Raw genomic sequence first — 25,727 nt, forward strand, 5'->3', positions numbered from 1 at the left:
AGTAAACATCGCATTAGCGCAAAGAAAGAGAAATTATTACATGGAGAAATAACGAAAAGGCGAATAGAGATTGAATATATGGACATAGGTGATATGTCAGAAGTATGCAAATATTTTAAGGCTTTGAAGTTTAAGTCAAGAGAATTTCAAAAATGTAGTTTACCTCACATGCATTTATTTGCTACTTTGCAAAAAAAGTTATTAACTGCTGATGATGTAGATCATTTTGTCTGTGCTGAAATTCCAAACAGAGAAACCTATCCTGAATTATGGTACAAAGTCATTAAACACATGTCTCACTGACCTCATTAAAAAGATTCAGCACATTGGGACTCAAAAGATTCCAAATATTGTTTTTACAGAAGTTCTGAAATAAAAGTGAAACTAATGAAATAGCAACAATTCAAAGAAAAAAAAATCTTAAAAGTGTGTATCTGGAAAAACAAAAATGGTGGTTGGCAAGCGATGCGAGCAGGGGGCGAAGCCCCTAGTAGTAAAAAATACAAAACAGATATTTCATTAAACATCCTAGTGTATTACTGTGAAGATAGAACAGTTAACTATGGAACTGAAGAACTAAAGAGATTGCTGGAAAAACTGGGAGACTTAATATGCAAAATATTAAACTAAATATTATAAAGCAAGCAGGAAATAATGTACAAGAGGCTGAAATACAAACATAAAGAAAACCAGTAGTATAAATTTATGACCAATACAAAGAGCGCTCTATGGCAATGGGTCATTAACAGACACAAGATCAGGGTGGAAAAACATGCCAAATCTAAAAAGGCCTAGACTTAATAGGATAAACCCAAATAATAGAATTTACAGATGAATAAAAACAGAAACAAAAATCATTCAGCCAACATTCTTTTAATTTGTAAACATCCTTAATTAACTAATTTAACCAGATACTATCCTGTGAAAGAATCTCTCTTTTATAATAAAAAAAAAATCTTGGGAGACGAGAGTTTTTATCCTGCGACAAGACGTGATCTTTTGAAGAGAGACACTTTCACGTCCCCGTGAGAAAAAGGATGTAGCTCAAAGTGCTTTATGTGATGCCAAAAAAAGTTTCAAGCAAAGAAAAAAACAACTTAAAATTAAATGAGAATATTAATGAACAAATCGTATACAAAAAATAATGAACACTTACATACAATAGCTATATAATTAACCAATGAATTCTTAACCATGGAATTGTTTTTTAAGTCTCTAAATTCAAGTCAGAGATGGTCAGATGGCCAGGAAGAACAGAAAAAAATAAAACAAAAAACTGCAGTTAAACTGGGAGAAAGAAAAAATCTGAAGGGGTTCCAGCCCAAAAGACGGCCAATCCCCCACTGGGCATTATACGATTGATGTACTGTACTAAAGTAGTTTCTTAATGCTTTTCTGATTACGGCTTTGAGGATTCTATGCAGAGGGACTCGTGGCAGGTTGGGGTATCTACTTTCATTCAAGCATTACAGAACATTCCGTTCTCATTTACACACTATAGTACAAACCTGTGATCTTTGCCTGGAAAGAGTTGTGCCAGCGAAACAGCACATAGCCCTGCATAGGCAAAGCGACCTGGCTCGCTGAGTCTTTTACAAGGTGCAGAAACAATAATGCCTGGAAAATGACAATTAGGAGAGAAAAAAAAACTTGAGTAAATGGGTTTGATTAGAAGAGAATAAAATATAATACGACACTTGAGATTCTTTGGAGATCTAAATATACTCAGTAACAGTATTAACAGTAAATGACGCTGTATTATTAAATATTTAAAATGCATACATGTTCCGAGAAGAAGCAATAAAATTTCCCTTCTAGTTGCAATGAGATCCAGACTTGTTAACTGTACGATAAAAAAGTGAGAATTGGATTAGGCGGATTTAAGAATGTTGTTTCCCTACTTAAAGAAGGCTTCGAAATATTACCACTTAATCTGCACTCACATGAAGACATCTGATCTGATAAACAGAGCTAATGACACGTTTCATAAAACAGAAGACTCGTATTGCTCTCGACAAAATGAACGTGCGGATAAAATTCTCTGACGTCGGGTTCGAAACGACAGAATCAAAAGCCCGTGAAAGTCTACTAACAACTGGGTGCAAACTTAAGTGTTTATGAAACTGACATGGTAATAACTGTATTGGACCCGGTTGGACAAGTAACACGGCCTATATCAGTCATTTCCGAATTCAACGGAGAGACTCTAATGTCTTGTAACCAAAAGCAACATTCCATCACAGCCCCGTTAAACTCACCTGTCGCGGTGTTAGCAGCTGGAGAGACATCCTCGGCCATTCCTCCAGCTTACCATTCGCACAAAGTCCTATGGTGACGTCAGAGAGACGCGCCACCGGAAGTAGGTCGATGAGTAAACTGGTCCGGTAAGGTGACGTGAGTTCAGCTGTACCGCACATCTTATTCAAACGCTGAAAGAAGCTACAAAGATGCATTTACTGAGTAGTTAAGATTGCGGTGTGCAGCTTTAGATGTGCTCTCTAATTCAGCGGTATAATGTTATGCAAGGGCGCTACCAATAGCCGCAGGTCGTGTTCAGTACAGCCTTGTTTTTTTTATAACTTGCAACAACCGACGTTGTCTAGTCGTTATGAAGTTAATCTGTGCCCCGAGGATTTGGCGAAGGAGCACTAAGGTATAATTGTCACGGATCTCTTCGTCTTCTCGCATCTTTACGTGTCTTTTCTCATTTGATTTAACGCATGCACCATGCAAAATGCTGTCCTGTGAGACACCAAATTATACGGGGCACAGATATCTTCGTAACACAGGTAAGTTGTTTTAAGACACAGCTATCTAATTAAAGTGTGCCGTCCCAGAAAGCTACCCATACCCCCCAACAAGTACTCTTAACGGTCCAAATATTGGTTTACGAAGTAGTCCAGTGTCACAAGGTGGGATATATATGTAAAATTCTGTTGAGCTTGGACCAAGGGTGTGGAATTGTATAAAGTACAAACACACCCAACACTGACCTTGTGTATCAGAATAGTCGAAGTTCCTGACGTTGCCCAGTTATGTTTGTAGAGTGGGTTTAAGGAAAATGATGACCCTATGGTCATTGCTAACTATCTTATTAATCATCCACACTGCCTCTGTATCAATGTTTCTGCACTTGTGAGTCGGGAGTTTATTCTTTTTGGGTCCGACTGGATTTCAGAATTGCAGTAACTCCTTGCTAGGTTGTATCTATGAATGCTGTCCTTTCTGACTCGTATCCCTTAGTTCAAGGTGGATATTTCGTAGAGTTTAAATTATGAAGGAAAGCTGACAAAGCAGGAGTTGAACAACAATCCATTGACTTTCCTTTGTGTTGTCCTGCACTTCCACTATTGATCAAGCCTCACCTAATACCCACAGTACTCCATTTTATGTTACAGTAGATAGAAGCAGAACCTTGTTTTTTAGTTTTGTATGCTACTCTGGTTTTAGTCCATTCCGATTTTTCACTTGCTCTAAGATGGCAGGTGGTATTGATGTGCAGAAAGGGGAAAAAGACACTGAGACCCCCAGGTTCAAAATTCTGTGTTCCAAAGTAGTTTATCTTGTCAGTATAGCCCTAGAGAGAAATATGTGCAAAAGATTTGGTCAAATTGTATAAGGTTGTTTAGGGAACATACAGGGTGGTCCAGATCTAATTATTCAACTTTCATTACATTATAACTTATTAAGTTTATTATATAGAGAATTCACAAAAAAATATTTGTTGCGATAGCAGCACCTGCACTGCATTCCAAAATGGCTGGGGGATGGTTGTCAGTCAAACAAATTCTTTTGTGTTGTTTTCCTGCATTGCATTAAAGGTTGCATAATTAGATCTGGACCACCCTATATATTCAGTTCAGACAGATAAAGCTGAAGTGTATGCAAACAAGTTTGGAGTTTTTTTGAAGTTTGCAAATGTACATCTAAACAAGCCTGATTCATTTTGGAAACAAGTCTTGTGGACTGAAAATAGAACTTTTTGGCCACAATGTGCAAAACTATGTTTGAAGAAAGCAGAGTGCAGAATTTCAGGAAAAGAACCACACTCCACGTATTAAGATGGGTGTGGATCGATCATATATTGGGCCTGTGTTGCAGCCAGTGGCACATGGAAGATGTCAATGGTAGAGGGAAGAATGGATTCAAATAAATACCAGCAGATTCTGGAAGCAAATGTCACACCATCTGTAAAAATGTTGAAGTGAATAAGAGGATGGGGTCCTACAACAAGATAATGATCATAAACACACCTCAGAATCTACAATGGAGTACCTCAAGAGGTGCAAGCCAACAGTTTTGCAATGACCCTTGCAGTACCCTGACCTAAACATCACTGAAAGTCTGTGGAAAGATCTCAAAAGACATCCCAAGAATCTTGTAGAATTATAAACCCTTTGCAAGGACAAATGGGCAAAAACACCCCAAGAAAGAACTGAATGACTCTTAGATGGCTACAAAAGCATTTATTGTACAAGCTGTGATACTTGCCAAAAGGGGGTCTTACTAAGTGCTGACCATGTCAGGTGGCAAAGTTTTGCTTCAGACCCTTTTCGTTTTTTTTGGTATTTTGTACTTATAAATGATGGAAATAAAAATGTAATCTTGATTAAAATATTAAAGAAACGTGACATCTTTAACTTTATGCCTTTTGGTGATCAGTTCATCTTCTGTTCAACTATTCACAGTAACAGACATTTTAAGCAAGGGTGGTCAAACCGTTGCATGCTGCAGTACTCATCCCACATTGATTGTGCAGTTGAAAAATTATGCCATTTGTTTCATATATAAAAAAAAAAAATCTGTTTCTGCATAGTGCTTTCTGTTTGCAGTCAAAAAGGCGCTTCAAAACACTTTTGGACAAGCTAAATGCAAATACTAAGTAAATTCAAACTCTCAAAAATGGTATTGTCTTAATTGACGATCCATTTCTGCCTTCTATTGAAAAGGAAATCTCTTAAGTATCTCATACCTCTGTACATTTCCATCTTATCCTATGGAGTTTGTTTTGAATCCCCCTTCTACTACCATCCTGTCCAACCTAGAATGGCTTCCACTACACCATTAAGCTATGGAATTAAGGCTACTTAATTAACCTAAGAGGATCACAGTCAGCACATTTAGGGGTACTAATGAGCAATTAAGATGACTATGTTGTGCTGAAACTGCAACAGCACCACTACTGTGGTAATTGGCCAACTGAGTGGGTTGAGGTACCATGAGTCTCCTGCATTCCCCTGTTGACGTTACTCCTTGCTGACACAGCCAGTTATGTTTATTTTAGGTTCTACTTGCAGCCACTTCTACTGTCCCATTAAACCCAGTGGAGATCACACTGGAAGCTTAGGGACAGGGGAACTTTTAATTACTGGAACCTGTCATTTGCCTGTCAAGAGCAGCAATATCCCTAAAGCGTCATTACAGTCCAGCACAAATGGGGTTCAGAACATATACTGGGCTGGGAAGCTCTGCAAACAACATTTCCTCTGCTGGAACCAAGAAGACAAGGGAGTTCTTTTAATGGGAATTGGAATACAGGAACAATAGTCTAGGCTGCCATACAGCTAATTCAAACCTTGACTCTGAAGACTTGGACAGGAGTGCAAGACTCAATGCTAATTTGTTAGTTCACACTGCTTAAAGATGGCAACTCGGAAAAGGAAACTGTGCCTTTCTAATTAATATTGGCTGGAAACGAAAGGACTGTAACTTCATTCAACTCTGAACTTGTAGTGATGAAACCAAACCACTCAACTCAGAAGTGGTTCGGAGTCAAAGGCTCTTACACCCTAGCAAGATAAAATGATAGGTTTGTAGCAGTTTGGTATTACACATCGTTTTGTATAAAGACCTCTGTACTCCATAAATCCTTCTACCATCTCAGCAGCAACTACCTAATCACCCAACCAAATTGTGTACATGCACAGGCAATGGCAGCATCTCCAGTGCAAAATGCATTTTACGGCTTGCTGGTTTTGTTGGGGATTGCAGGTAATGGTCTAGTCATTCTCTGTCTTGGGAGTGATGCTATAAAGCCACACAGGACAATAGGGCCATCTGATCTAATTTTGCTTAATGTGGCCACTTCAAACATGCTGGTATCTGTCTTCCGGAATATTTTGCTGTTCCAGTCTGATCTCGGCAGAGAGGTAAGATTTGATGTCCTCAAGTAGACTCAAGTTAAAAACTGACATAATTGCACACTTAAGTACCACACAACCACTGACTTCAATTAGTGGGTATTTTGTACAGTCACAGGTTATAAGATGGTTTATATGTAGAAAGGAATGCATTTGTCTGTTCTTGTTGCATTATTTTTGTGTAAAAAAAAAAAATCAGCCTCTTGTAAATATGCCTCTCTCTCTCTCTACCCAACTGGTTTTAACCAGTGTTAAGAGTTACAGAGAGCTAGAACCTACATGGGCAGGATGTGGTAAACACCACAGATACCAACCTTGGACAGGGTGACAGTCCATTACAGGTTGTACAGGTAAATATCCATCCATCCATTTACTGAGTTAACATATGTGGAATTACAGCATATCCTGGCAGTACTGAGCATAAAGCAGGAACCAACCAACCCTGGACACAGTAGAAGTCTTATCAGCCATAAATACCCATCAGTCACAAATATTCATTTTTCTAAATATGCTTTATCCAATTACAGGGTCACAGAAAAGTAATGACAATGCTGTTCACATCATGCACAAGGCAGGAACCAACTACGAAATGGGCAACAACCTATTACAGCACTCCCACCCACATCAACATTAATTGACATCAGGCCACTTCAGAGTGACAACCTAATATGCCAATCACTGGGATGTTGGAGGAAAATCCTCCCAATTAGTGTAAGTAGCCATGTGAATGACTGGCACCACATTCAGGTTTAGTTCCTACTTGGCACCCAATACCACCAGATAGGATTCAGCTCCTCATGGTCTACTGTATATTTAACTTAACAGATGAAAGATTAATGTATAGAAATATATACATAGACAAAATGTCTCCATCTGCACAGCCCACCCTGAAGTGGTTTGATAATAATTTAGAAAAGCTTGGGGACATGGCAGAGTACTAGCTACCATTCTAGCCTCCAACATTTTCTTCTTTGCATCAGGTCTACATCTCTGCTGGTTGGTGTCAGTTCTTTATGTGTATTTGGGTCTGGCTACGATCTGCCAATGTCTGGGTCACATTTTGTCTCAGCACATTCCACTTGATTACAATCCGCCAGAGAAGTCATGCTCCACGTGGTCTACATATCCTTGGATTAACTCTTGCACTCATTTGGACAATCAACCTTATTTATGCAGTTCCTGCTTACATCTTTTCCAAAAGAGGAGACAAAAACAGCACAGAGGTAAGAACAACAAGATGGCGACTGCTCTGAGAACAAGCAGTTTGGGTGATGTGTAAACCAGTTTTTGTTTGGGATAGATGATTTTCTGTAAGGGCTGTATGCAAGACAGTAATATAAATATGTCATCAATGTAGTTTACTAATAAGATTTCAAGAATTGTCAGTTTATCATTTATGAAAAGCCAACTATCTTCCCCCTTATCTTTAGGGCATCATGATAATCAGCAGCACCACACGACCCCTCCTAGGTTGTGTCTGGAACTTTCCTTCACAGTATATTGGGTTAGTATATGCTACTTCATCCCTGGTTCTCCATGAAGCTATCCCAATATTGTTGATGTTGGGCACAAACCTTGCAACTCTAAATACACTAAGGAATCATGGAAAATCTGTGGGCACTGGTACAGAGTGCTTTAGAGGACGGGTGCCTGCTGAACGCAAAGCTGCTAAGGTTAGTGGCCATTGTCATTTGAAAATATTTAGCATGATGAATGCAACATTTCCAGCAGCAGAGGCATAAAATGTGTCCTAGGCCTGTGCCAAGTGGCCAGATTATTTCAGTCTGGTGTGCAGTTCACTACCTGCTCATGCCAACCCCTTTTTCTCTTTACAGCTGATCCTGTCTCTCATCATTTTATTTGTGGTGTCCTGGGGAGCTAGTGTTTTGTCTGTTAACTACTACAATTACAATCGAGGCCCTTCCTCAGAATACATGCTGATAGTGGCTCGATTTTCCAACTCCCTTTTTATTGGTCTCAGTCCCCTGGTACTGGCAGCAGGACATAGAAAGTTACAGAACAAGCTGAAGAACATACTTTCATTAAAAAGAAGCTTCTTCAATAATTGAATTCATCGACTGGAGGCATGCAATCAACTAATAAAAACCACGTTAGCAATTAAAGGAACAGTGACATTTTTTTCTTTAAGCAAATTCTCCACTTTATTGAACAGAAACTATTTAAGTGGGTTTTGTAGCATACAATGGAACCAAAAAATATTTTTGGCAATAACATCGCTGAATATTTACTATGTTGTGCAAATATTATGCCACTTTATTTTTGGCTGCTGACAAAAAATGTGGACAATCCAGCATTCTGCAAGCCAATCTCCACTAGAACCAACCGGTACTTGTCACACTGGCATAGTGTCACTGAAATGGTGTCCAAGCACCAACTGTGTGTCTCACAGAAGTGTGTTGCTAAATGTCAGCATCTGATGCCCCCTAGTGGCACAGAGGGAATCAGTAATCACAGTGCAAAGCAGTTCATTGTTGTTTCAGTCTTTTAACCTAGCCATCCAGATTGACAACTTAAAATAAAACGTTTTAACTGTATATATGTTCTCATTGTCCTTCTCATAAAAGTTATTTCCAGTCAAGACAAGGATGTAGAAATAACAAAAAAAAAATCAGACCACCATGCAATCCCAAGGTATGGCCTAGGCTCAATTTGAACAATAAACATTGTGAGTTTGAGACACCCTTCTCAGCTCTGTACATTCAAAAAATGTCAGTCAAATGTTAAGGGTAGCAAATGACCTGACCAAGGTTACAGGGCCATCTGGATTTTGGCTGCAATTACTATCAGCTTTGTTTTTGTTCTCCAGTATCTTCTGCCGGTGTCGCTCTTCCTGACGCTTCTTCTTCTGCAGACGTTGCTGTTCTTTGCGCTGTCTGCTAGATACCTACCAAAAATAAAAAAAAAAAATAAAAAATGAATACTTTGTGCAATTTACAGCTTACTCTTCCACAATGCAACAGTGGTGACGTTTTAATTAAATGTAAACATCATAGATATCACTTAGCATGTTTGACTGTCAGGGATGAAATTTCCTGCGGCTGACACCATGCACTTTTTGGTTTGAAAACAGTAGTGAAAGAACAGAAGATACCTTAGAAGTGCTGCTACTTGCATCAGAACTTTGGGTACTCTCTGTCTCACAGAGCTGACTATCCATCTTGCCAAAAATTCGACTTCCTGTACCACAGTCTTTCCACTGAGGAGATGACAGATGTAGAGTATGTGTAACTTCCGAAGGGATACAGTCTCTTTTGGCACCTAAAACGATATATTAGCAGTGTATAAGAACTTGTCCAGTACTTTTAAGGCTTATTAGCAGCTCCCAGATGCTGCAGCAGTTTTTTCATTAGAACTACCTTTAAAGAACATGACCTACTCCAGGATGTGCAACTTATTTACCTCTCGGAATACCCAATAGGACAACATTCTCAAAACTGCTACTCCAGTTTAAGCTTGTGGTGTTCCACTGCCTATTCAGGCAGCACTGATTGCAAGACAGGAAATAACTCCATTGCAGGCCGTAATATATAATAAAAAAACCACAAACATGAAAATGTGCATTTAGGCAGACACAGTGAGCTGTGTGAGTGATGAAGTTTAACATTTACTGTTAAATGCAAAAAGAAGTACAAGAGACTTTAAAATCTGTGTGTTGTTTTTAACGGTTTTAACTTTAGACCAAGAGCACTTATTACTTTGTCTGCTATGCTGTGCCTCTATATTGTAAAAATGCTCATACTTCAATTATGTGATACAACTCAAAGCACCATGTGTGGAGTACAAGTTAAAGCAGGTTACACTTAAGCTTTACAACATACTAGTGAGGCCTCATCTGAAGTACTGTGTGCAGTCTCAAGTCTACAAAAAAACACATGTAAGTGATAGAAAAAGTCCAAAGAAAAGTGACTAGGCTGATTCCAGGGGACTGCAGACTGTGTGTTATGAGAAAAGACTAAAGGACTTGAAACTTCTCATTTTAAGAAAAAGCAGATTATGAGGTGACATAACTGAAGCGTTTAAAATGTATAAAAGTAATTAATACAGTGGGAAAAACACAGACACAGTTGAAAACTGGTTAAGGGTAAATTTCACAGAAGCATTACAAGTTTTTCTTCATACAGTAAACATCAGACATGTCGAATATATTTCCAAGTAGTATGGTGGGCAGTAGGACTTTAAGGACATTCAAAACTCGATGTTGTTTTGGAGAAATTATGTGCACAAGACTGGCAAGCTTTGTTGGGGTGAATGGCCTGTTCTTGTCAAGTTTTGTCATTGTGATACTTGAGATTTTGTTGGCAGCATTTGTTGAGCATTTACTTATTGTGAGAAAGACACAGAAATGAAAAGAACACTTCCATATTAAGTGACTAATGTTCAAACAGGATTATGTCAATAGGATATTCCATTGTTAATTTTAAAGCATTAGTTTATAATGGCATGAAGGAAACAAGTTATTAAAGTCTTTCAAAAAATGCTAAGTACAGAAAGGCAGAGTAAATCAACACAACATATACAGTACAGTGCCGTGAAAAAGTAAATACACAATAGGAAATGAGCTGATCACTTCATTTAGTTTCATGTTTAGCAATAGATTAATGTGTATGTGAAGGAAGTATTTGGCAATTATTTATTGACTGAAATCAATGGAAGTAAAAAATTGTGCTGCAGAAAGCTGAATCTATAAAGACATGCATCATTAAGTGTAAGATACATTTAAAACACTCAGCCACCTGCTCTTCTTAAAATGTTTTTTCATTCATGATATTCACAAGGAGAAGTAACAATGCTTAAGTAAAATTTACTTGAGTAACATGCACATGCTGCAAATAGAAAATACAAATATACTACACAAAACTCATAAAGGCCCAGCTGAAATGCACAAAGCAGGTATTCACCATGTCAGCCAGGCATTTAACTGCAAATAGAATTGCATTTGTAAGTTCTAAATCAGCGGTGAACAGAGGAGTTGAACATCACCATTTAAAAGCACTGCACACACCATCAATAGACTGCTTTAAGTACATGGTTAATTTAGAGTTTCATACACAGACATTGAGAACGTACAACTTCCACTCTGAAGCTACAAAGATTATTAATAGTGATAAATATTTCCTGCTCTGTATGTAAGCCATTATTATGAATTTACACCTATGCGGCAGCCAGAATAAACTCCAGCTACCTGAGACCCTGCCTTGGAAAATGCTGGTTCAGAAAGAGCATTGCTTTGGGTGTGCTGTGCCCTGACCTTTATTTACATTGTGTGGGTGTCTTGGGGTTGGAGAGAGTATCCGACTACCTTTTCATTTAACAAGCAAAAAAGGAAAAATCCACAATTTTCTAGTGGAAAATGCCCCCCAGTAACAACTGAAAAATCTCAAATGAAGAAATTTAATGGGCAATCACTGAAGTAAGGTAATCACTGACTTGATATGATAATTTATGTGAAATGTACAGATGTGCCAATTTTCACAGCAAACATAAAACCTGCTCCCTGTGTGCTTTTCTTATCTTAAGATAGTTATGTGACCCAGAGCACTCTGGTTAGTTCTGTAGACAACTAGACAATAATAACTTGAAAAATGTCACAAGATCGCTTACATTCTTTAATATACAGAAATCTTTATTTTTTGTGAGCTACTGAATTATTATAGCACATGTGTGCCTCGGTGACAGAATATTGAGCTTGCAGAGGGGCATTTTTCTGTTTTGGAGGTGGAGTACCTGCTGTAAATGGCTATCACACCTTGTAATCTATCACCAGTTTGAGCACAATGTTTTGAATGAGTAAATTAACAGTTCTTTGATTACCATATCCTCAGCAAAAGCAACTCATCATGCATTAAAAAATGAATCAATTATTGGTTTACGGCACTTCAGCATGCTCTATTGTATGCACTGCGCATTTTCATTTTCTACCTTTTTTTTTTTTGATCATGCGTGTGCAGGATTTGGCACAGAAAAAGTGGCTTGGCTCTTTCAAAACTATAAGGATTTTTATTAATAATACAAAAACAGTGTAATCAGCTCAGATTTATTTTTATCTGTACAAAGTACCATTAAACTTATAGGTGTTCTTTTCATTACGCTCCCACTCAACGTGCACTTGGCTCCAAAAGCTATGTGAAATAACAAAATGGGCCAGAGGTGTTGGACTGTCATAAATCCACTCACGATGGCCACTGCAAGCAGAAAAATGAGGAAGTAATGTATACTGACCCAAAAAAAAAAAATAGTACCACAAATCTGTGATAAAATTAAGTCTAGTTTCCTTCTTTTATCACTAGGATGATTCATAAACACTTCAAAGCTGAAATATTTGGTAAATGTTAAGGCTTTTTCTATCACCTATGGATCCTAAAGCCCCATTATCAACTTCAAGAACAGACAAGGCATTTTTTAAAATTAACAAAAATGCTTCAACTTGGAACACACTTTCAAGTGGCAAATGAATATATACCATGATTGTGAAGAAGTAATTTTGACTATATGCCTTTAAAGACATATATATCATTTAAAAATAGTAATTGTAATAATAATACATTGTCTAAAATTAATTTTACTGCGAAGAATCAATAGAACAGTCATGCATTGTAGTTTGTGGATGCGCTTGTTCTAATATGCTGGCTTCAGAGGATGCAAGGTAGAGCCCAACCCTGCATAGTGTACTACTCCATTACAAGTCACACACACTTAAACAGCAACAATTGACTATATAAGGGCAATTTAGATAAGTTCGTGATCCTGCACTTGTTTCTAATGTGAGAAGAAAGTGGAACTACTGGAATTTACAGATGAATTAAGGAATATGTGTTTTATGCACAATATAAATGTCTGCACTATAAAGTCAGATATCTTCATGTTACAAGTGACAGCATTGACACAGCCACTTCTGACTTATGCTGTACTGCATGAAAATTCGAAAACTTCAGTAAAAAACAAATACTGTAAGTCTTTTTAGAACATACATACACAAGCACAACAGTCAGTTTTAGGCTGCTAATTTACCAGTATGGAAAGCTAAAACATTAATGGAAGTTATTATTAAGATTATTCCAGCATACCACTTGTCACTTGTTAACTGAAGTTACACCTTTTAACAAAGAAGACACCCCTTCACATTCTACAAGTGCTGTCCCTGCTACTGTTATTTGAGTCCAAATTTTAGAACCACCATTTACTTATTTATTTTTAGATACCTCAATTTTGCTTCGGTTATTTGAAAACATCTTTCATAATGAATTGCCAAGAGTGCACTTAAAGTCTACACACACACAAAACTATACAAGCCAAGTGGTAATCTATAACAATGGCTATAGAACATAGACAGGGATTCATGCATATATAAATAAATCAAGGATTCTGCATGTGATAATACATGACTAGAATAATGAACTCGCTTATTTCAATACTGGCATGTGTGGGAATTGCCTGGCCTGACCAAATCATTAGATGCTCTCAATCCTTAAACCCATTAACATCAGCCGTGTGTCCCCAGCATTTTTGCCAATCTTACATTGCATTGAAAAGACTGAAAATATTTTAAGAGCACTCAAGATTGTACTGATGACATGTATAACCTGCAAATTCTTGTCACTCCATGGGCAACATTAAATTACTGCTGTATCACAAAATAAGTCCTATGCAAGAGTATAACTGCACTATTTAAATATAATGAATTATGTACTGTATTTCTATTTCAAATCAGGAGAAGTACAGTTGCAGTAGAACTGCACCTCTTTGATTTATTCTATTTACAAACCAACATTGCACTGTGTTTGAGCAAGGAACTGGGTTTCTTTAACTTTGCATATTTTTTCACAATCTTTTATTAGTCATAATATACCCATTACTCACATAATAGTATGCATATTTTTTTATAAATTCCACTAAATGCTACAGTCATTTATATCAACTATATGTTTTATTCTTCAAGCCTTATAAAAAAACCCAGAAAAGCCAATCAGAACCTTACAGGAAGAGTGTCCATGTTAGTTACAACAAGCCTTGTAATGTTCATGTATAAGAAGTTGTCTGTATGTATGTTTGTTGATATGTTGTTTTAATTTATTCAACAATACAATGTTAGAACAATTAAAAAAAAAAATAAACCATAATGTAAATCCTACCGGAACACAGTGTGTATGCATGTATACATAAAACAAACACCATATATGAAATACTCATTAAAATAAATCCATTTCAAATAATATGATTTCCATATGAGATGCCCAGATTGTAAACTTTGCTTTCAAGGAGATACCGTGTATTATACATAGATTTATTATTTATGCATTAAAACTGCATAATAGCTAAACAGCTTTCATTAATAACCTAAAATCATCAGGTTTGCAGCACATTTAGAAAATTTTGTCTTAAAATTGCAGAACAACTACTCATGAATCATCAAAATAGATTAAAGATAAAGTTCAATTTATTTGTTAAGTTATTATGACAGAACTCTTCAAGGACAATGGTATTATCCTAAATCATCTCTTTATAGCTGTGTCTTAGATTTTAAATATTCTAAACTAAAATGGGCAACAAAATCATACTGATTTATTATGCTATTAAAATTATACTGAAAATCTGATTTATATTCTATAAATCAAAAGGTTTTCAAAAACACCATTTACTTCCTAGCAAGTGGAGGCCTTTCATGTCTTTATTAGACATTTTTGTGCTCAAAGGAAGCAACTATAAAGAAGGCTGCTAGAGAAAAATCATTGTCACATAACATCCACACTTACAATCACACATTACATCCTTTATTTCGAAATGAAAACAGACTTGATTTAATACAACTAAACATGTTTAAGTGCGAGTTTGCCCTATGGTTGACAGACACCTCAATCACAGGTGGCACCTGCTTTTACAGCCAATGCTGCTCAAAAAACACCAGTTCCCTGTGACCCTTCTACCTTAATAAAATGATAAGTGCCTGTGTATCAGTCCAGCTGCTATGTCTGTTGGAATGACATGCAATGCCTTTTATTACTACATTCAATTCAAGATTCAAGAGTATTTATCGTCATTTCATCCATATATAGTAGTACAGCATACAGTGAAACGAAACGATGTTCCTCCAGGACCATGGTGCTACATAGAACACATGACAACGAAGAATCCACGACACATAGCATAAAGATACATAGTATATAACATGCAAGTCAAATGTGCAAACATGCACTACAAAAAAAATTACAATAGATGGTGCACTGCAAATGTTAACACTGAGGTTACTTGGATTTCAACCCTTCTTAGACAGGTGACACAGCAACTAAAACGATTTAAGAAATGGAATGGACAAACAGATGAAGTTGCTTAAGATAAAACAACTAGGTTTAAAGTCACTGAAGGAGGTGAAATTTAATAAGGTATTCAAGAGTGACTTTGAAATTGAATGGGTTTCCAGAATAGAGAAAACTCACACAAAGTAGTTATTTCTGTATAAATCATGTATGTTAAACTAGTACTACACATGAACACTTGCTCTATTAAATGTTACAATTTACCCATGTGCCTCAATGGATAAAGTTCCTCTTTAATTAAAGCATTATTGAAATAAAAGAACTGTTGAGTCATATCTCATGACTGGCACATACTACACCAGGGACTTTTGAGTTAAACGTTAGTGACGCACAATTATGAGAATGCAAGTGAATACTGAAAAAATATCTTTCGCCATAATGAATTACTCCAGCTCTATCAAAGCAATGAGACGGAGAAGGCAGCGGAACTTGCAAAACATGTCACTCTCTATTAAAGACAAAATGCATGCACCAAATTTGAAGAACTCATTACTCACTCTCATTGGATTCCTGTTTCTGCATCACAGCAGCAGCAGCAGCATCTATATCCAGACATTCAGCTTCCAGGCTTTGCAGGATTAGTGCTGTATCCTAGAGGTAAGAATTACATGCCTTTAGTCTTTGCTGACAAGATGCTCACCACACCACATTCAACCAAGAGGTACTTCAAGGCCTTACCATACACCCTGTGATGTTTTGTATAGTTTCGACTAAATGTCTCCTTTCTTCTTCCTGCTCATTTTGCCTTCCAAGGCTATTGGCAGTTGAGGACAGTGGCAGGTTACGATCCCTATACTTATCGTGTCGAGTATTTCCCCTGTGGCTCAAAATCTGTGGCCAAGGCAATAAGGGGCCAGGAGTAACTAACATTGTCAAAGAGAAAACTGGGCTCTTAGTGAACATATCTTACCTCTGTACGTAAATTAGCAGGTGTCTCAGAGTTATCGCCAATATGTCGCACACTGTCATAATGTTCTCCATACCGATATGCAATATGCAACTCCTGGGTAAATGGCTTGTCTGATCCCTTAATCTGCAAATATGGAAACATTATAGAACTGGCAAGTACAACCAAATCCTATAGGATTTCATCATAACCTCCAAACACCGCAAGTGTCTAATGGTTGCCCTTCAGTAATCACTATTAACAAATCTTACCTGCCACAATGGTGCATTCACCTGATGAATGACAACATTGAGCTGGTGGTTCCGAGCAAAAGCCACAATAGCATCATTTCCAGCAAACGTCCCAGGTTTGGCCAGGTTGGACACTTGGAAGAAAAAAAGCAGTGAAATATAAATATCCAATTTAAAAGAGAAGGATCAATGGCATGTTATAAAGTTTTAGACTCACCATGTCTCTCAAAAGGAACATCATCCTCCACAAATGGCTCAAAGTCCTGCCGATGGGTTGTCATGAATTCAACAGTGTCCCTTCGGTGCTTCAGGTGGTTGTTAGAGTGACCTTCCAGCTGGTCACCAAGGGCACGAAACAAACAGTTTCTATTTTGCATAAAAAAGTAAAAGCATGTGACATAATCTGTTGAAGAGGCAAATACTGCAATCTTTAAATTAAGAAGAAGGGACACAATCGCTGAGATATTACAAGTCCCAATCTGATCCTGTTGATTCTCTAAATTCCACCATCCACCACAAATGATGCATTCCTGAAGTAATCAGCAGTGTGATTCTGAGAAGTTAACGTAAGTCGATTTTCATTTTTCCTATCAGCTTTCAAACTAATGTAAATGTGAGTTTATGAAAGAAAAAATTTTGAACACTGATTACAACACTGCTTGCAATATTAGAAAGCATTTGCTTTATGTGACCCCAAGCATATTAATAGCCATGAAAAAGTATTTGCTCCCTTCTTGATTTCCTCTACTTTTGCTTATTCATAACACATAATTGTTTCTGATATCCAAACAAATTTTGTATAATACAAAGGCAACTTGAGTAAACAAAATACAGAACATTTAATTTATTAAAGGGAAATAAATCATCAATTTCTGTATTGCCCATGTGAAATTGAAACTGTCCCCTTAGTCACTCAATCATCCAATGAATAAAATTTACATAACAGGTTAAATTAGATTAGACACAGCCAAACATGTTTGCTGCCAGCCATATTGAACCTATCATTTAAACTGAACCTTTTCAGCAATGTGAAGTTGGCTAATCAGTCTCAACAAGCAGAACACCATGCCTCAATCCGAAGAAATTTTAGAAGACCTGAGAAAGAAAATTATTGAAATACAGTGGTACCTTAAGATACAAGTTTAATTCATTCCATGACCAATTTCGAAAGTCAAAATGCTCGTATCTCAAATCAATTTCCCAATTGAAATGAGATTAATTTGTGCCAGCCCCCAAAAAACCACCCCAATTTTTTGTTAAATGTTTTCAACATAAGAAATGATGTCAGTGGAGCCGATTAGCATATTGTAATGTTTTTTCTTTCACTTCACTTTTGCTTAATTTAATTTTCTTCTTCACTAGTTTTTTTTTCTTTTTTGCCATGCTTTTGTCACTTTCATTCGCAGGCCGTTTCAATAGAAACCTGTCCAAGGAGCTCTGTTTCATCCTCCCCTTTAGAATGTTTCTCAAATGAGTTAGGCAAGTGTCATTAAATAGTGCCGCTGCACGACCAGTTGCAACTCTTTTAGGGTGTTTCTTTTCAATAAAGTCCGAAACTTTTTCCCACATTGCCAACACTTCCTTTATCTTACTTGAAGAGATAACCTCCTCCACGATGCCGATCTCCTGCAGAACCTCCGTATGTTGCTGTATCTGTAGTTCCGTCAACTCTTTCATCATCAGTTCCTCAGAATGTGCGGTGACAAGCTCTTTGATGGCTTGTATTTCGAATTTTGGCTCATAACTCAAGACAAAAAATTGACCTAGTGACAGTTCATAACTCAAAAAACTTGTACGTTGGGGCACTCGTATCTCAAGGTACCACTGTATACTGTAACAGTTGGAAAAGGTTACAAAGCAATCTCCAAAACACTGAGATTCCAGTGAGCCACCTTGAGAGCCATCATCTCCAAATGGAGAAAATTTGAATCAGGATTGGCCAGCCTAGCAAAACTACTCCATGCAGCCTCCTCTTGTAGACAGCTACCGTGTAAAGACTGTGAGTCAACCTGTGCAAGTCCACTGAACACAGACACCAGACAAAGCAGCAGACACTCAGGCTTAACAAAGATGTTTTTTTTTTTTTCTTTTAATCTTCTTCCCCAGCATGTGCCTACAATACATTATTTTTGTTAATACAAGAGGTTTCTCTTGCTGCTTTAACAGGAGAGAGAGAATAATAACAATATTCATCAAGACACCCCCTGCTCTTTTGGCTTTTGGAATTGCTAGTCTGCAGTCAACAAAGCAGACTTTATTCCAGTTTGCACAACCCAAAGATGTTTTCAAGTGGTTGCCCAGACAGAGACGTGGATTCACCCAGAAAACACAGCAACACAGAAAGCACTTTTCTCCAGTTTCAGCCGCACCTGCCATTCCACTGGAAGGGGTAGAGAGACAGGTATTGTTGTGTCAAACAACTGGAGATTCACCCCCGTGGGTATTGCACAGAACTAAACTGCTTCTGCATACCATGGAATTACTGTCTCACATCCAAATAACATGAACAGTGTTACTATTCATCCCCCCCACCAGGTTTGCTCAATAACCTCTTCGATGAGCTGGGTGGCCTGCTCTTCTCTCTCCCAGTTGACAGCAGCTTACTTCTAATCATTGGGGATCTGAACATCCACCTTGACAGTCCTCTTACATACTATCTCACTCATTTTTTCTCCTTCAACATAACACAGCTCCATACCACACCAACTCATCAGGTTAGCGATCTGTTAGCCCTTTCTCTCATTTAACTATACGCCAACAAACTCCCTTACATACATTTGACCATGTTTTCATATAGTTCTCTCTGCTTCTTCCCTCTTCTCACACTTTTACTCCCCCAACTGCATCATTCTGCTGTCACCGCCATTGCTCTATCCCACCAGATTTTTTTATCTAGTCTTCTCTGCTCTCTCCTCCCGAGCATTTGTCCTCTCTCAATACCAATGCTGCCACACAAAACCCTATGCTCAACTCAGTCCTCCTGTCTTGGCAATGTCTGTCCTCTCGTTTCCAGGCCTGCATGAGAAATACCCTCCTTGCACTGGTGCTCTGAAGCACTTTGCAGCCAACGGACCAAGCTTATGACAGCTGAAAAGAAATGGTGGAAGTCAAAGACTCAGGCAGATGTAAATAAGTATCAATCCGTTCTATCACCTTTCTCTTCTCCCACCACCAACATTAGCATAATTTTCTATCAGACCAGGAATAACAACACTATTGACACAGGCCCACTGTTCTCCACTTTCAACTCCCTTCTTAGCCCTCCTCCAACATCTTTTGACTGCTGAACATTTTTCTAGTTTTTTCCAGGAATGGGTGGCTGCTATAAACAGTCACTTCTCATCATCACTCCAGTCATAATGTTTCCTCCCAAGCATCACCCGATATTCTCCACATTTTTTACACTCTCTGACAGTGATGTTTCCAATATCCTTCCCAATCACCCCACTACCTGTCCAAGTGACCACTTCCCCTCACATCTCCTTAGGTCAGGGGTGGGCAGATTCAGTCCTGGAGGGCTGCAGTGGCTGCAGGTTTTTGTTCCAACCCAATTGCTTAATAACAAGCAGTTATTGCTCAAGTAACACTTCTGCATAACTGTAGTTGTCTTGCTCGTTAAGATTTTGAACCCTTATTGCTTATTTTAGTCTTAAACAGCTGTAGTCTTGGTTTTTAATTGCTTCTTATTAGCAATAAGATGCAAATGACAAATGAAACCAGCATTTCTCCATTTAGCTTGTTTCCATTTACACCTGTGTGTATATATCATGCACTATTGGGTCTAATTAAATACTTGGAAGGAAAGTCAAGAGAAGTCAAGAGAAAAAAGTGAAGCACTGAGAATAACTGGTCTCTTTTAGACTTCAAATCACTTGGATGATATCCTTAGAAAGATAAACAAATCTAGGATATGAGAATGACTTGAAGCAGAGTTAAAGCACTAGCAAGCCATGAAATTAAATAATTGACAAGGATTGTTTTTTAATTAAGCAACTGGGTTGGAACAAAAACCTGCAACTACTGCGACCCTCCAGGACTGACTTTGCCCACCTGTGCCTTACGCTATCCATCCCTCACTCATTTCTGCAATTACACATATCATTAACTCACTCACCTCAGGTTCCTATCCTACCATGTTCAATCACACTCTGATAACCCCAGTTCTTAAACAACCAACACTCAATCCATCCCAAGTTAGTAATTACAGACCTGTCTCTCCCCTTTCCTCTCTTTCTAAAACACGAACATGCTATGTCTAACCAACTTTCTTCTTTCCTTGTAAAGAGCAAACTGCTCGATCCCAACCAGTGTGGCTTCAAAAGGAACCACTTTACTGACTGTGGTTGACCAGCTCCAGTTAGCTAGAGCTACCAACACTTTGTCAGGCCTGATCCTTCTAGACCCCTCCTCTGACTCAGACACATTCAATCATGAGATCCTTCTTGTAACCCTCTCTGACCACGGCATCACTGCCTTCAGATGTTTTGAGTCCTACCTCTTGGGCTGATCCTACCGTGTGTTCTAATGAGGAGAGACGTCAAGGGCACATCAGACATGCACAGGGATGCTCCAAGGACTGCTGCCACGTCCTCTACTCTTCTCTCTCTACAATACCTTACTAGGCTCCATTATGTAATTCCATATATTCTAATATCAATGCTATGCTGTCAATACACAACTGTAACCACTGTTCCTTCCTAAAGACAACACAGTATCAGCTGGAATCCCTGCAGTCTTATGAATATTTCAACCTGGATGAAGGACCACTATCTACAGCTCATGCTGGCAAAGACAGAGCTTATCGTTTATCCAGGCCTGTTAGTCTGTTCAACTCCCCATTTCTGTACAGCCTGGCTCATTGGCACGAACACCTGCCAAGTCAGTACTCAACCTTTGGGTAGTAACTGATGAGGCGCTATCTATCTCTGACCAGATTCCAACCGTCTCTCATTCATGCAGGTTTACTCTGTATAATATCTTCCAAATCAAACCTTATCCGACGGAGTAAGCAGCACAATTTCTGTCCCAGGGTTTGATCTTGTCACATATGCATTACTGCAACTTACTATTAGCAGGAGGACCCGCATGTGCTATCAAGCCACTGAAGATGGTCTAAAAAGCAGCATCTCATCTTACATTCAACCAACTCCCTTCAGGTCACTACACTGGAGCATACATTAAGTTCAAATCCTTGATATATCATTGACCCGAGTATATGGAGACACTGTTGAGGTACTATGCTCCTTCTCTCCGACTTGTGTCTGCCAGTGAACAGCATCTGATGATGCCATCTCTGCATGCCATCAAGTCTCAATACAAGACTCTTTTCACATGTAGCTTCTAGTTGGTGGAACAAGGTGCCCATTTCGACCTAAACTGCTGACTCCCTCAATGTGTTTAAGAAGGAATTGAAAACCTTATTGTTCTGTGAAAATCTGTAAAATTGTGAATGAATGTTTTTGCTCTGTGGATATCTGTCATATTGTTATTTGACTTTTTTTGACTTTGACATTTTTGTTATGGTAGCTTTTTAGCTTTTCACTTCTGGTGGCTGACCTTTGTAAACTGCCTTGCAACACTTGTTTAAAACAGTCCCTAGACAAATGTTATTTGATTATGTTGACCTCTTTTGTAAGTTGCTTGGGATAAAGTTAACAGCTAAACAACTAAATGTAAGAGCTCCCAGAATACTCATCTGGGAAGTCACAGAAGAACACAAACAAATACTTAAGGAACTGCAGGCCCCTGTCAGCTCACTTAGTTTCAGCATTAAGGATTCCACCATTAGAAAGACATTGGGCATAAATAGTATTCATGGTATAGTTGCAAGGTGAAAACCATTGCTAAAAATGAAGAACACAAAGGCTCATCTAACATTTGCAAAAAAAATCTTGATTATTTCCAGAACTTTTGGGATAATGATCTGTGGACTGATAAATCAAAAGTGAAACTTTACATATACACAGCTCTCCACAGTAAAAACATTATGCCAACAGTCATGCACAGTAATGGTAGTCTGATGGTATCTGGAATACTTTGCTGTTTCAGAGTGTGGGCAAGTTGCCATAATTGCATAAAATATAAATTTTGTTCTCTACCAGAACATAGTGAAAGAGAATCCAGTAATCAGTCCATAACCTCAATGGCAATTGGGTTATGCAGTAGAACAATGATCCAAAGCACAAGAGCAAGTCCACCTCTGAAGAGATGAAAAAAAACAAAAAAACACAAAAGTCAAAGCCCTGACAAACTCCATTGAGATGATGTGGCGGGACCTTAAAAGGGAAGTTCCAAGTCAAAACCCCTCCAATGTAGCTGCATTAAAACAATTCTATAAACAGAACTGGGCCAAAATTTCTCAACAGCGATGCAAAAAGACTAACCACCTGTCACGGAAAGTGTTTGAATGCAGTTATTGCTACTAAATGAGGCACAACCAAGTGTTATGTTTGGGGGGCAATTACTTTAATACTTGGGTGAACTTTTTTCTTCAATAAATCAAACAGTCATTTAAAAACGGTGTATTGTGTTTACTCAGGTTGGATTTTGTACTATACTAAATTTGGACATCAGAAACGATTAAGTGTTATTGAACAAACAAAAATAGAGGAAATCAGGAAGGGGGCAAAAGCTTCTTCATGGTACTGTATTTTTCACAGCTAATCAACACCACATCTGATTGACCAAAAGACCATCAACACATTCAGGTTATCAGTGCTGCAAATATAAGTAAGTATTTATAAACTTTGGCTCAAATGTGCCTTACTAGATCTGTAGACTGCCAAAGAAAGGGAGAGAGCTGATCACATTACCCATCTCCTGGAACCTCACGCAGTTTTAGGCCCAGTACTTGAAGCTGATTGGTGAAGCTCACAAACTCTTCTTCTTCCTCCACTGCACTCCCTGGCCTATTCTTCCTCTCTTTGGCCAGGGCTCGTCGTGCTGCACGCTCATCTCGTTTTCTTTCTACATCCGCCTTCTTGTTGGGTCGTCCCTGCTTCACAGACTGCTTACGTGACATTGTGCCAGCTCACCAGAAAATAAAAAGTCACTGCTGGGATCATCTGATAAGAAAATCCAGTTGTGCTTCACTTACACTTCCAGTACACTGTCTACAGCCATTGTTGCCCATATGCCTGAACTGATTCACATTTAGTGTTCATGCCCTCCAAAGTTCAGGACTGACTGCTTGGAGAAAACATATCATGCCGCAAAAATCATCCAAGGAGACTGGTCATGGTTCCAGAATATCTCAGAATTCAAAATCAGACCAACCACCTAGGCAGAAGAAACACCCATCAAAAAGTTAAAAACAACGCTTGCTCAGAAAAATCATACTGTTAAAGGTTTGGACACAGGTACAACACATAAGCATATAATAAAGCATTTTCAGCATACATTCTTCACAGAAACATTTTGTATCTTTGATTTTTAGTTGCAAGCATGTGAACACTGAAAGGCACCTTAGTTTAAAAAAATTTACCTTGCAACTGTAATCCATTTAATGCTTATCAGACATGCTGAAAATTGCTTGTGTGCCTTGACCTGCTCCCACTAGAACAGTTGCTTCTCAAGTTCAGTCCAGGTACGTACTGTGGCTGCAGGTTTGTTCACACCCATTTCACAATCACTTTACCTCTCATTGATCTTTTTTGTTTAATATTTGTTCATACTCTTATCATGCATTCAGAAAAGCACAGTAGTGTGGGATTTACAAGAAGTTTAGAAATATTTTGTTTTGACATATCTTTACTTTTTTCCAAATTCCTAATAATTCTCTCTCCTTTTTCATTGCAGTTTTCACCCTAATTATAAAAATGACAGTTAATGGCGAGCGCAGACACCTGAGCCAATGACACTTGGTGTTAAAGACTGCCGCTACTTAAATGACATACTCACTAGCTTGCTCATTAGTAAATAACAGATTAAATACCCCAGACACCTAAGAAAATCATGATGACGTTGATGAAAACCTTAAAAGCGAAGGTCAAAAACACCAGATTATCCACATGTAACATATATAATTGGTTTTCACAGTTCAAAAAAGAAGCAAAACTGGTCTGGTAATTTTTGGATTTATTCTACTACTTAGAAATAGAGAAATAATAGCTTGCTTAATTACGTTACGAGTCCAATTAAATGCTTAAACTGATTGGCACAAAAACCTTTAGCGACATTAGTGCCTCGGTACAGAGGATTTGGAACCACTGCACTTAAAAGATGAATAACTACCTAGTCATCCTTTGCTCTCTCACGTAAAACACACCGGGTTGGCTCGCTTCAATACCACCATCTTTCAGGATTATGCAGACACGTACAAAACCATTTTCTCAAAGGCACTAGACAGTGTACTTTACAGAAAGTTACAAACGGCTTCTCGAGCATACGATATCCAGTGATGCGAACCTATTAATTTGCGGACACGTCAGACGACGCAACCAACTTACCAACACCTTCTATGCTCTGCCCAGCCCTCCACCTCACCAGGCTTCCGGGTTAGACGGTGACCGCCGAGGCTCAATAAAATCGTTATAACGCGAAGGTCTAAATCTGTGCAAGAGGATTTAGCGTGCCTGTTTGTACTGCGGGAGCGTACCGCCAGCAGTTTGCGTCCATGTCAAACTTGGTGCAGAAATCTTCTTATAATATATTCTTAATAAATATTTTCATGGTAGCAGCAAACAGACAACACAATGAAAGATTGCAAAACTTTATTTACATCAAGAAAGAACCAAAAATACAGGGTGGTCCAGATCTAAATATGCAGATCCAGATCGTCTGGATGACTTTGATTTATGCGGGGACGATTCCAGTTCGGCGCGAAGACGATTCTTCATGTCGTCAGTTCGCACACTTCTCGATGGCCCGGGATTTTTCGGGTGATTTTCTATGTAATAAACTTAATAAGTTATAGCGTAATGAAAATTGTATAATTAGATCTGGACCACCCTATATACGATTGCTAGGAAACAAGCATTCTATCTGTCAGAATGTGAAAGTCCATTATAATCCAAGCTTCTTGATGAACGCAACTGTACATTGGCTCTAGAAGTAAAGGACAAAATGTGGTCACTTTACTAATAAATAAATGATAAATCACATAACAGTCAAAGTATGG

At 38.2% G+C, this 25,727-nt stretch overlaps 3 protein-coding genes across 6 annotated transcripts in view; 1 reads left to right on the forward strand and 2 right to left on the reverse strand.

Moving 5' to 3' along the window:
* Nucleotides 1-2,364, reverse strand: part of tmco4 (transmembrane and coiled-coil domains 4) — a 13,329-nt gene extending 10,965 nt beyond the window's left edge. The window contains exons 1-2 of the mRNA XM_039756012.1: nt 2,259-2,364; nt 1,509-1,617 (exon numbers count right to left, since the gene is read on the reverse strand). Of these exons, the coding sequence (XP_039611946.1) occupies nt 1,509-1,617; nt 2,259-2,298 (149 nt within the window). The 5' untranslated portion in view covers nt 2,299-2,364. The remainder of the gene's footprint in view (nt 1-1,508; nt 1,618-2,258) is intronic.
* Nucleotides 2,365-5,930: 3,566 nt separating this feature from the next.
* On the forward strand, nt 5,931-8,220 carry LOC120530619 (olfactory receptor class A-like protein 4). Its single transcript, XM_039755041.1, has 4 exons — nt 5,931-6,149; nt 7,121-7,363; nt 7,571-7,813; nt 7,976-8,220. The coding sequence occupies exons 1-4, from the start codon at nt 5,931-5,933 to the stop codon at nt 8,207-8,209; spliced, it is 939 nt and encodes a 312-aa protein (XP_039610975.1). The 3' UTR covers nt 8,210-8,220.
* A 44-nt stretch (nt 8,221-8,264) lies between these two features.
* otud3 (OTU deubiquitinase 3) lies at nt 8,265-25,140 on the reverse strand. 4 transcript variants are annotated; one of them, XM_039756015.1, is made up of 9 exons: nt 25,057-25,140; nt 23,422-23,887; nt 16,827-16,975; nt 16,631-16,743; nt 16,383-16,505; nt 16,151-16,303; nt 15,970-16,063; nt 9,253-9,419; nt 8,265-9,045 (listed from the first exon to the last, which is right to left on the reverse strand). In XM_039756015.1, exons 2-9 carry the CDS (start codon nt 23,628-23,630, stop codon nt 8,875-8,877), a joined length of 1,179 nt encoding a protein of 392 aa, XP_039611949.1. In that variant the 5' UTR covers nt 23,631-23,887; nt 25,057-25,140; the 3' UTR covers nt 8,265-8,874. The 4 variants fall into 4 exon arrangements, with proteins under 4 accessions (XP_039611949.1, XP_039611947.1, XP_039611948.1 ...); XM_039756013.1 differs by lacking the exon at nt 25,057-25,140 and adding an exon at nt 24,842-25,050; XM_039756014.1 differs by lacking the exon at nt 25,057-25,140 and adding an exon at nt 24,093-24,825.
* Between the last annotated feature and the right edge of the window lie 587 nt (nt 25,141-25,727).

This window comes from Polypterus senegalus, chromosome 6 (genome assembly GCF_016835505.1).
Source record: "Polypterus senegalus isolate Bchr_013 chromosome 6, ASM1683550v1, whole genome shotgun sequence".
NCBI classification, from domain to species: Eukaryota; Metazoa; Chordata; class Cladistia; order Polypteriformes; family Polypteridae; genus Polypterus; species Polypterus senegalus.

What these genes read in the sequence shown, in the direction of transcription:
- LOC120530619 (XM_039755041.1), top strand. Translation starts at nt 5,931, where the DNA reads ATGGCAGCATCTCCAGTGCAAAATGCATTTTACGGCTTGCTGGTTTTG. An exon ending in GAGACAAAAACAGCACAGAG is followed by an intron (nt 7,364 to 7,570) that starts GTAAGAACAACA and finishes CCTTATCTTTAG; the next exon opens with GGCATCATGATAATCAGCAG. An exon ending in CTGAACGCAAAGCTGCTAAG is followed by an intron (nt 7,814 to 7,975) that starts GTTAGTGGCCAT and finishes TTCTCTTTACAG; the next exon opens with CTGATCCTGTCTCTCATCAT.
- otud3 (XM_039756015.1), bottom strand. Translation starts at nt 23,630, where the DNA reads ATGTCACGTAAGCAGTCTGTGAAGCAGGGACGACCCAACAAGAAGGCG. An exon ending in CTGCTAATTTACGTACAGAG is followed by an intron (nt 16,304 to 16,382) that starts GTAAGATATGTT and finishes CCTTGGCCACAG; the next exon opens with ATTTTGAGCCACAGGGGAAA. An exon ending in GAAACAGGAATCCAATGAGA is followed by an intron (nt 9,420 to 15,969) that starts GTGAGTAATGAG and finishes ATATCGTTTTAG; the next exon opens with GTGCCAAAAGAGACTGTATC.